Consider the following 12390-nt stretch of genomic DNA (forward strand, 5'->3'; position numbering starts at 1 on the left):
AACCTAGAATACACACAACAAAGTGATAACATATTAACTAAGGAGAGATTAAGTAATTAGAAGAGGATGAGATACAAGACCATAGAAGGGGATGAGAGATACCAGATAGCCAACATAATAATTTTCATAATTGTTCTTCTAACTCCATGTCCTTTTCAACAAATGGTAATTCAATCTCGATCCCAAATAAAACTCTCAAAAAATTTACTCTCGATCCAATATTTATAACGGAGTTAGCTTGATTCACAACATACTGTATTTTCAAAACAAGGAGAGGATTGTATACAATATCAAGGTCTCCACATTCGGCAACCATTGCTGAAAGGGGTATGAGGGACAGGATGGGAATATAGCCCAAAAAGAGGTGGAAGCTGTTCGTTCATACACACACCGACTGGATAGATAATACTTGAAAAGGGACTGACTGTGAGTCACCTTTTTAAAGCAATATTCTTTTTTTCAGATAGAAGAATGACCATAAGTAGACCTGAACTGAACAAGTACATCTGCCTTTTCGTCTTGATTCATAATCAAGAAAGACAGGATCATCCATATATTTTATGAGGGGAAAACTGAAACAAAGGAGCAAATAAAGGAGAAAACATCATGTAACCTGCTCTTAAGCCTTGAGAAGAGATGATCTGCATGTAGAAGGTCGTATGATCTTGGATAAGTACCAAAAGCCTCACATAGACTAATCGTGGTACACGCCAATAAGTCCTCGTTCAAAGACTACGGGAAGGGTGTTTGGTGCATGTACAGGAATAACATTCATCACCCACACCTTCTTCTGTGCAAGAGCTGCTGCAAATCTGTGTATATTATTCTCAGTTGTTAGCATCCTTGCTGAGGTACAATATTACAATTAAAAGAAGAGGGAGACCCAATAACAATTTAATATTTGAGGCTCTTTCATCAGATTAACCAAAGCTAGGTGCTTACCCTCCATTGATGGCTTTGATATCCATTACATTCCGGATGTTGGACCAATCAATACCCAAGCCAACTAGATAAGAATTGTCAACAATAGCTTTCCAGTGCTCACTGTCTGCGATCAATTGCTCTCTATTGTTCATCCAGTCGGGATAAGATTCAAGTCTCTTTGGCCATTCCTCAGGCCATTCGGTTCCTCGTTGTTCTATGCATTCAAGAATTGTGTGCAAGCAAGATTTAATTGGCACGTACCTGTTGCAGATAAGGTAATTGGAATTTAACATTTGAGAGGATAAGGAAAGAAGCATGACAGTTTTAGAACTAATGTGTTTTTGACTCTTAAGGTTTATCATAAATCATGCTTGTTCTACCACTCCTGAGAGAGTTGTAGCTAATTTGTGTAATGACATACAATGGTGGAGTTGTGCATTTATATTCCAAAGATTACTCGTCCATATGCAGTAGCGGAAGTATGTGCAAAGGAATTGCAAATTGATCGAAAAGAGCAAAGAGAGACAAGTATAACAACACAGGCTTTTCCCACTCACCAAGATGCATCTGGGTTCTCATTTGCTTTGCATAGAGGTGGAACTTTTTTCCGTCTCAATTTGTATATGTCATTTGCTTGTGGTACTTTTTGATATCATCAGTTTTATCAGCGAGGATGTTCCAACAGATTGATGCTATCATCGTGGATATAGCTGGAGAAGAAGGTTGATGTTATGAGCATGAGTACTTTACAAAAAGGCATTCATAAATACATGCTGAAAAGAAAAGTAAAGCACGCAAAATTGAATATCTTAAAAAGGATGAAATCAAAATGATAGCTCGTCTTTCAAGTTTCACAAAGGAAAAAGACTTGATAACAATGCAAGACAATTTCAAGCTACAAGCCAGAAAATGAAGAGGACAAACAGAAGCCATTTTCCTTAACGTAAATAGAGGACAAACCTTCTTCAACTTCAATGCTATTGTGCTTTGAAGACAAAATAAAATAACCTCCAGGCCTCAAAATTCTGTTCATCTTTATAAGATGCTTCCCCCCTGAAAGTAAACCTCCTGATATTACGGAAAAAGAAACAGAAACAAGAAAAAGAAATATCTAGCAATAACTTAACACTAACCGTTAGAATGCCAAGATACATATATAGCAATCATTACAGTGAATAGCATCAAAGACGCCACTAGGAAAGGGAAGCCTCCGAGTTCGGAATGGGGTAACTACTGTTGGAAAACCACGCTCAAGTGCAACTTGTGCTAGATCCACAAGGTCATCTTTTAAGCCTAGAGTAAGTGTTAACACGTCCTTTTCAAGCAGAGAAACCCCAAAGCTTGAATCTTTACATCCAATATCCAGCACAACATGTATATATATTCAATGTCTGGTACCATCTACCAATCTCCAATATCAATTCACACATCAAACACAAGGAGAGACTTTGCAAGTAGCATTCAACTGACAACTAAATAAGTAAGTAATGATACTACTGTTAGCAGTATCATCTCAAACCAGCCAGGCATACACCTAGTGTTTGAATCTAGTGATAATTAACAAAGAGTTAACCAATTCCAAATCAACTACAACCAGAAATTGCACAAGCATTACTGTGTGGTGAAGACAAGTCATCTTTTATCTTCTCTACTAAAAGAAAAGATCATAATACAAGAGTAAAGCAGCTCAAGATCATGCTTATTGTGCCAGAAGAATGCAAAAAAAATTTAAAAAAATAGACATCTGTTTTTACTCTACTGATCAGCTTTGGCAAAGTTTTTCAAGCATGACTGGACTGAATTTGCTCACGCATATGAAGATTCATAGACAATGTGGGTGCATTTATATGATTTTTTTGTATAAGATAATCATTAGACCTTTGAGCAGTGCAATTGCTAAGAGAAACAAACAAAGAATCATTAAAAGGGACTCACCTCTTCTATTTAATCTAGGTAGTGTTGAATTCCACCTTTGGGTATAGATTGGTTCGTCGGAAAAATGAGATATTCTCCAGACTCCACCACCCAGCTCCCTCTCTTAACAAATGCCTCTAGTTTCGGGTGTGCCACATTTTTATAAAGTATCTGTAAATATTAAGAACTTAATATAAGAAAGAACAGATAAAACTGTATTTACTGAAGATGAGCTTGATTCTCATATCTTTGACTTACTATCAGGCCATCTTACTGGAGTCTCATAACCACCAGGAGGAAGGGGAACAAGACACATTTGAGGTGCTTTAGGACAACTTCTTTCATGATGCCGATAATTCTGCAACTTTCCACTGGCACTTTCAAAGTCAATGCAAGGAATTGCTTCTTGTACTACATAAATTCCAAGTATAATGTGCTTTTGGATTAAGTAAGCCATCAATCAGCTAGATAAGGATCTGCATTCAACTTTTGGGTTTTAATATTCCAAACAAACAGTAAAGGACTGAGGCATGATGACTGATCAATTTGAGAAACTTTAAGGCATCATTCAAGTTCATTTTTAATTCATTTGAAATACATAATTGGGCTTAGAAGGAATATGAGATAGCCTAGTCTACATCTATAACTTATGATCAGAGACAATGAAAATTTTATACATCTAGACATGAACTATATATAATTAGCCCAAAGTCTTTACGGAGTCACCTTTGTTCATGACATACTGAGCATTCAGAATAAGTAGAGGATAATAGCATTAACTGTATGAGAAAATGTGATAGATATTGCAATTACAAACACTTTATGCAAACTCTGAAATTGAGTGAACATATATATTACATAATTAAAACAATACTTATAAGCTCATCCGCTTTGGCACTTCAGTTAATGGTCCAACTCTCCATCCTCTTGTTGTTTAATTGTTATTAAGCTCTCCTTATAATAAAAAACCCCACAACCACTATAACCAAATGCTGCATCATCTTTCAAGCACGAATGTTGAAATCCAAGATATCTTGTCTTGTTAGTCCGAATATTATAGGAGAACAGTCGAGAAGCTCTAGTTACCAAAATGAGAGAGCTATCATAGCAAGAGATAAAATGTGGGAAGCATTGAAAGGTAATAAGTTTGTTCCAGACCCCTGGTTGGATCATTACCCATATATCATAATAAAATTTTTCAACCATTTTCTTGTTCAAGATGGCAATGGAATCATCAAGCAACATCATACCAAATGCATAAACATAAGGAGATTTAGGATCTGGATCTGGCCCTTCAATCTCTTCAAACATTTCTCTCCCAAAGTTGAATAAAAGAATGGTGCTGATATTGTTATTAATTAGCAGCCAGTAATAATTTCCATTCAAATAAGCAGTACCATATGTGCGTCTCACCTCTTTGTCAAATGGGGGTGGTTTGTCGAAATCTTCAATTTTGAAAACTCTCCATGAGTCCCTACGACACGAATAGACTGCTGCTTTATAGTGAAGAAAGTAAACAACTTTATAATCATTAGTCAAGGGGTCTATTCCCAAACCGAAGTTAGGGGAATAATCGATTATGGGTGAAGGGAGATGAAGGGATCTCACCTCCCTAGTAGCAGGATTCCACAATGCAGCACTATTAATTTGTCCGTACATTAAGAACAAGCCGTCCACATAACCTATGAGGTCTTGCATACCTAGGAACGTTTGGGAATTTTCTTCAGAAATCAAAGTCATGGGACAGGAATCATCATCAATGTCACCAATATCATAAATCAGGAGTTGTAAGGGGCTACGATTCTTCTTCAAGTGTTGTTGAATGAATTTAGGGGTTTTGATAAGAGCGTACCAGTTTTTGCATGCACATTTGAATCGCAATAACAATTTGACAGGACACCTCAACAAAATCTCATTCACTGTATCCTCAGGAAAATTAGCTACATAATCATCCATCAAACTATGATTAGGGAAAGCCAAGAAATTGAAAACAACAGAAGCAATTTTGCTTCCTTAAATAGACAAGGAAGAAAGTTCCTCATTCAAATCTGTTACAATAATTAATTTTACTATCTTTAATTTTTTTTTTTCTAAATTTATCTTTAAAGAAAAAGGAAAATCCATAAATAGGCATCCTACATTTCATTTTTATGGACCTTTATATTTTAAAAAATAAATCATTTTATTGACCTCTGTATTGTATACTAAAAATAAATGTCTACTTTTTAAAAAACAAAAACAAAGAGTTACTATTATTTTTTCCAAACATGATAGTAGTCATTTACTTACATTATTTTCCAGTCCAATCTAAGATTAAAATTTTGAAGGATATCCCATTCTAATCTTGGCAAGTGTTTTAATTATTATAGTATACAATATTAGTCTCTTCATATATATTTTGATACTCATTAATTTCCCTACCCTCTTTTCTTCCCTAAATCCGTATAAGTAAGAAAAATGTTTTCTACTCATAAATTTTAGGAAATTGAATTTAACAATAAGTCTAAAAATTGAATTTAACAAGTAATTAGTTGGATTATTTTGTGGGTTTATGTTAAGGTAGTTTATTTGGTGATGAAATTGCAGGGATATAAAATAATTGGTTCGCATAGCGGTGTGAAACTTTGTAGATGGACAACTTAGAGGTTGCTTATAGCACTCATTTGAGAGTCACATGTGATTGTTTTTCTTTTCCAGTACATATGATTGTTTATAATGTTTGCAAATTTTACTGGGTATCCTTGAACTTATTTCGAAAAGTCAGCTACATGCTTAACTATCATAGCGACTTATTACACATCTATACTATTAAATGGTGAATTTATTTACTACCTGCTATGTATAGTACCACTCTCACAATCGAAAGTGTATCTCACTTGCGCCACATTAATGTCATCTCATTGCCACATCGATCAGATGTCATGTCAGATTTCAAATAAAGTTATTCATGTCATTCAATTGTTTCTTCTTCCATGAACACCACCATGGAACCACTAACATTGCCATCATATTAATACTAAATCTATATATTTCTTCATAAAAATCTTCTCTTTTTTCTAATGCAACAAAACAATATGAAATAACTCAGGAAGAATTCTTTGAAACAAAACGTTCGCCATCATAGAACAAAAAAATAACTTCCCAGAAAATCTAAAACAAAGCAAAAATGGAAAAGAAAATAAAAACAAAACAAACAGAGTTTTCTCTTCAAGCAAACAAATCTATTCTCAAGGGTGAAATTACAACTTTCAAAATTGTTACTACTTAAAAATTCTTAAGCTACAACCTTCTTTTTAAGCTTTGCAAGCTCCTGTCTCACCACACCAACCACAAATTTCACCATCTACTAATAAATTCACCATCAAAATCACGCTATCACTTTCGTTTCCACAAAAATCATAAAGATCCACCACAAAATTCAATATTTACCTACAGATCTGTCATTATATTTTATTTTTTTTAAATCAATCATCAATTTTCTCAACCACCAACAAAATCGAAGAGTAAAATCGGATATAATAAAAATGATAAAATCAAATAATCATTAAAATAGAATATAATTGGAGATGTGAAGAAGATGAGTAGGGGAGTGTGGGGTGTGGGTAGAAAGAAGATTTTGATTACTCCCTCTGTCCCAATTTATGTGGCACTTTTTATTTTTTGAGAGTCAAACAGTTTAAGTTTGATAAAAAATTTGCGCGTGGAATCTTCAAATTTTTTTAAATGAAATTTATATATATGTAAAATACATAAAACGTACTATAAGTCACAATAATTAACAATTCAAAATAATTAAAAGATATATTAAAAATTTACGGCCAAAGATAAACTTATTTGAATCTCGAAATCTGAAAAGTGCCACATAAATTGGGACGGAGGGAGTGTTATTTTTACTTTATTTTTTATTTAACGCGTTTTTCTTTTTTTTGCCATGTTAGTTACTCAATTATAGGGGTAAAAAAAAATTCATTTTTGAATAATAAAGATGTGTAATATGTCAGTATAATAGTTTAAGTGTGTAACTGAATTTTTGAAACAAGTTCAGGGATGATTTTATGCATTTTCTCAATTTTACTACTGCATTCTGTCCATGACTCGTATAGTGATCCTGTTGACATGATTGTATTTGAACTTTCAACAATATCTTTATTTGTGTTCAAGTTGCAACTTTGTTTGTACTATAATGAGATCCAGTTGCTGAAAGTTTTTTAGAGTGCTAGAATTATTTGGGTTGATGAAGTATATATGTAGAGAATAAGAAAATAAGGTTTGCATGTGCATGCAGGGGCGGATTTAGGAAGGGGGAGGGGTGTCACGTGACACTACTGAACAAGTATATACAATTACGAAACAGAAGCAAATAAAGCATATATTATCTATATATGTTATAGGCGACACTCCTTTTAATAACAAGAGATGCGTGTAGCTTAGCTGGTTTTGGCTGAAATTTCATAGATCAAGTTGCGTGTTTAAGAAAGAATCTTGAATGAAATTATTTTGAATACATTTCACACAAAAAAAAAAAAAAAAAAAAGAATTATAATATAATTTTATTTTATATTTTTAGTAAAGATATAATCATATACCTGACTGTGTTTTATAATTTATATAAAAAAATTAATATGATATTACATTATTTATTTATTTTTCTCATTCTAAAAGGTGATACCGCTCATAAAAAAATCATGTGTACGCCACTGCCTTTGGGTACTTTAATATTCACTTGCCTTCGTGGCAATGACTAGGCCATCATCAAGTACAAAAGTCGTGGTATTCTCCAATTAAATAATAGACCATCATCACCCATAATACTTTTATTGAAGAGATGAGGTCAGCTCTGAGAAGTTACGTTGGTGGTGAAATCATGGGATCTTGAACACAAATAACACTAGTAAAACAACATCTTACACCTTACACTAGTAATTCAATCCTTTTATACATGTTCAATAATATAATTAGGTTGTTGCTTTGCAACTAAAATTATTCTTTCCTTAATACAAGTTTTATTAGCTTCTTCGAGTTATTATATTTATATCGTGTCCATAAATATCTTAACCTATTTCACTATATCGTGTCCATAAATATCTTAACCTATTTCACTATATCGTGTCCATAAATATCTTAACCTATTTCACTATATCGTGTCCATAAATATCTTAACCTATTTCACTATATCGTGTCCATAAATATCTTAACCTATTTTGTAATATATTTTTATTTTATTTTTTAGAAAAGATTAATAATATATATGAATTGTGTTTTATAATTTATATACAAAAATTTAATATTTATTTTTCTCATTTTAAAAATGATACCGCTTACAAAAAAATCCTTCATACGCCACTATGTGCATGGAAGCCACTCCTAGCCTTGTATGCTTATTTTAAAGCTGGATTTGCATTACCCACTGCATAGGCGCATGGAGGCCACTCCTAGTTTTTTGTTGGAGACATGACACAAACCCTGTTGGGAAAAGCTGGATGTGGAAGATGGAATGCTTTTACATTATATAATATAGTAAGGGTGTGCAAAAACCGAATCGAAAAAAATGTTATTGGATTAACGGGTTTTATAAAGAAAATTATTGATTTATCGATTTTTAGTATCCAATAAGACGATAGTAAGTTACTACTATATATAACCTTCCCTTCATAAATATTAAATAATACTGTATTAATAATTTAACATAAATAGACATTATATAAGGTAAGTTACACACAACGTACAACAGAAAATTAAAAATGTCTGGAATTTACTTGTTTTTGATAATGTTCATTAGATTAATAAGTTGTCAAAGTGATTTTAATCACCTGGCTTTCGTCATACAGTGGCCTCCCACCCTATGTGGATATTCGGGAGTTCACTGTAAACCGTCGATCGACACACAGAGGTTTACTATGCATGGCGTCTGGCCAAGCAATAGCACTGGCCATAGTCTGGAGTGCAGCATAGTGAGGACTACGTCAAAGATGTGGTATGTATATTGTATTAATTTCAATTGATTTTTCGTTTAATTATATATAGTGGGAGAAGGACGCCAATCGTGCAAAGTAGCTTCACGATGATCACTGGCCTACTTTTCTATTAACGAATACAGATGAGGCCTTCTGGATGCGTGAATGGGAGGTGCACGGCTACTGCACTAAACAGACACTTCCAGCTGCCCACTACTTTCAATTAAGGAGCGATGAGAGTTGCGGTTGCGGGCAAAGGAAAAGGACTTTTAGCAAGAGTTAGGGAAGAGTTTTTAACTGCCAGCATATTCTCCAAATATGACGAAACCGCTTACAAAATGAGTGAGCTACTAATACCTCTTGGTAAAGTGACAAGCAAAAAAATCTACATCGCCCAAGGATGTTTCTTTCGCGTATTTGAAGGACATTCATTTCTGTATGGACAAAACGATGAGGAGATTTGTCAACTGCCCGGCGGCTAACCTAGACACCCGAGGTTGTGGTCCAATTTACAGACAAAGAAAAATCATCGTTCCCCTCAGGAAGGATATCTATTGATCGCGAGTGCATGCCGAGGATTAATGGAGCTGCATGCATATATAGTAGTTTTTGTTATAAAATGGAACTATGTACCACGTATCTAGTAGTAGTATAAAAAAATAATACTTCCGCCTATATTCTCATGTGTCTAATTCTCCATAATTGATCTTCAATTTTAATGACTAGCTATTATGTGAGAAATAATTAATAATAATTAAAATAGACATTAAACGTGTTGAGATTAGTTAAATTTCAGCTTTCAATTAATTATATTATATGCCTTTTGTTATAAAGAAGTTAGTTAGCTTACTGTGTTAAAGGAAGTTAGTTAGAAAGTTAGTTGTTACGTCTTAGCTGTCACCTTGATTAGAAGATATTTTTCTTCTCTCTCTGTACATACATGTATAAATACTGGAAGAAAGTGGAATAGAAGTTAATTTTTCATTTCCCCAAATTACAAATCTCAATCGTCTCTTTCATGCTCCTTCCAGCTCTATCAATGGAGGTTTCTCAATTGTTGATTATCTGTGCACAATTCTAACACGATATCAAAGCTTTAGGCACTGATCTCTTCTTCGTCTTCCGCATCACCTCATTCAGTTCTTCATTGTTGCTGTTTCACTAATTCATTTTCTTCTTCATTTCACTTACGAATTCTCGCTCCTCTTCTTCTCGTTTCTTCGATTCTGTACTTAGGTCTCAGAAATTTTGCTCAACCTCATCAATCTCTTTCAATCTCATGGATCAAAACGCAAATGCTCCTCAGATCCCAATTCACCAAGTCATCGATTCCAGTCAACCATTGTACATGTATCCATCGGAAAGTGCTGGATCTGCCATCATTCCGGTGCTCTTCGACGGGACTGGTTACAGGTCTTGGCGACGCGGTGTTCTTCGCGCTCTATCTGTGAAAAACAAAGTAGGTTTCATCAATGGCAAAATTCAGAAACCAGCTGCAAATTCACCCACATTCGCTCAGTGGGAACGTTGCGATGACATGGTCACATCGTGGATTCTCAATTCTCTATCAAAGGATTTAGCTGACAGCCTGCAGTACGTCAACAATGCAAAGGAATTGTGGGAGGAACTACAAGATAGGTATGACCAAACCAACGGTGCGAAACTTTATCAACTCCAACAGGAGATCAATGATCTCGCCCAAGGAAATCTGGACATTACAGGGTACTACTCCATGCTTCAAAGACTCTGGGAAGAGCTTAACACTCTGGATCCCAATACTCAATGTACATGCCTGTGCACTTGTGGTGGTAAAACCAAGATGCATAAAGCGGAGCAGGATCGAAAGCTTATCCAGTTTCTGATGGGACTTAACGAGGTCTACACTATAGTGCGAGGTAGTATTCTTATGATGAACCCACTGCAACTATGGCACAAGCCTTCTCAATTTTAGTACAAGAGGAGAAACAACGAGAAGTGAAATCATCCACTCGCATGAGTTTAGCCTCCACCTCACTTAGTGCTAGTTCTGGAGCTTCTACATCACTTAATGCTAATTCTGGAAGGGGAAATTTCAGAACTAATTACTCTCAGAACAAGAGCACAAATGGAAATGTCTACAGAGGTCCTTCAAATCAATCTCAATATCTCAACAAGACTTATCCTTTTCCTGCCATCAACAAAGCAAATTTGTTCTGCGATTATTGTAAGAAAGCTGGACACACAGAAGAAAAGTGTTACAGGTTGCATGGTTTTCCCCAAAACTTCAAGTTCACTAGGGGAAGGAGTTCTGGATCAGCAGCAACTGCTCACGCCAACTGCGATGCACCAATGGACCAAGATCATGGAACTCAAAGCTTAACCAAGGACCAATATGATCACCTGGTGAGATTGCTTGAAAGCGTTCAGGTGCAGGGACCATCTAGCAGTACCAAGGACACTTTGGACAACATCATGGGTGGAGCTGCGAGCTTTGCAGGTATCTTGGCATGTCATTCTTCTATTACTGATGTTGGTAACCTCTCATGTAATTGTTTCAAATTAACTGCTGAATCCTGGATCATTGATTCTGGAGCCTCAAACCATATGACTTTCAATAAAAATTTACTTACAAACATGAAACCTTTGCCTTACCCTTTCATAATAACATTACCTAATGGCTATAGAGTTAAAGTGACAGAAATTGGAGATGCCTGTTTAAATTCAACAGTGACTTTATACAATGTGTTGTTTATTCCTACTTTCAAATTTAATCTAATATCAGTACATTGTTTGACAATTGACCTTAAGAGTGTAATAAGCTTCAATGATATCTCATGTTCCTTGTAGGGCCCTTCACTGAGAGCCCTCTGGTGATTGGTAGAGCAAGGAGTGGCCTTTACTTCTTCTGCTCAAGATCTCCTACTGTTATCACCTCATCTACTTCAGTCCCTAATTGCTCTTCTTTACATGCTTCAAATAAGCAAGCTTTACATCATATTCCCTCTTCTGTAACATCTGTCATTCCAAGAAATAAAGCAGCTTGTTGTGATATAAATTCCTCTGTTATTCATGTTGATTGTCCTGAACCTACCAAGTCTTTTTCATTGTGTACATCTCATGAAAATAGTGTAGATTACTTGTGGCACACTAGACTAGGACATGTTCCTTTGTTAAGATGAGAGGTATCCACACCATACCTGTTATATTTTCACCCAAACAACTATTTTTATGCAATGTCTGCCCCATGGCAAGACAAGCAAAAATGCCCTTCCCATCCAACTCAACACCTTCTTCTACAAAGATTTTTTATCTTCTCCACATAGACTTATAGGGGCCATACCACACACCAACATATGACAAATACAAATATTTCATCACAATAGTGGATGATTACAGCAGGTCTGTAACACCCCGTATTCGAAACAGGCCAAAAATGCAGATTTTGAGAAGTTGCAGGTGCAACCAACGGTTGCCATCCACGGACCATAGGTCAGACCACGGCCCGTGCTGGTGGTCCGTGGTTCACCACTGGAACCCCTCCCCAGCCAAGCTCAGAAAATTGGCTAAGTCCCGACTCACGGACAGACCCACGGTCCGTAGATCAGACCACGGTCCGTGG

The 12390-nt window shown here is 35.4% G+C and overlaps 1 protein-coding gene and 1 pseudogene across 2 annotated transcripts in view; both read right to left on the reverse strand.

The window, feature by feature from the left end:
* Positions 1 to 106: 106 nt before the first annotated feature.
* On the reverse strand, positions 107 to 3295 carry LOC102596163 (probable methyltransferase PMT28; annotated as a pseudogene).
* A 25-nt stretch (positions 3296 to 3320) lies between these two features.
* The window catches only part of LOC102596499 (putative F-box protein At3g10430), a 17128-nt gene continuing 8058 nt past the window's right edge, over positions 3321 to 12390 (reverse strand). Inside the window, exon 2 of one of the 2 annotated variants that reach the window (XM_015306398.1) lies at positions 3321 to 4446. In XM_015306398.1, the coding sequence (XP_015161884.1) occupies positions 3742 to 4446 (705 nt within the window). In that variant the 3' untranslated portion in view covers positions 3321 to 3741. Of the gene's footprint in view, positions 4894 to 12390 lie in introns of those variants that run through there. The other variant, XM_015306397.1, reaches the window with a different exon arrangement.

Source organism: Solanum tuberosum, unplaced genomic scaffold (genome assembly GCF_000226075.1).
Source record: "Solanum tuberosum cultivar DM 1-3 516 R44 unplaced genomic scaffold, SolTub_3.0 scf00032, whole genome shotgun sequence".
NCBI lineage: Eukaryota > Viridiplantae > Streptophyta > Magnoliopsida > Solanales > Solanaceae > Solanum > Solanum tuberosum.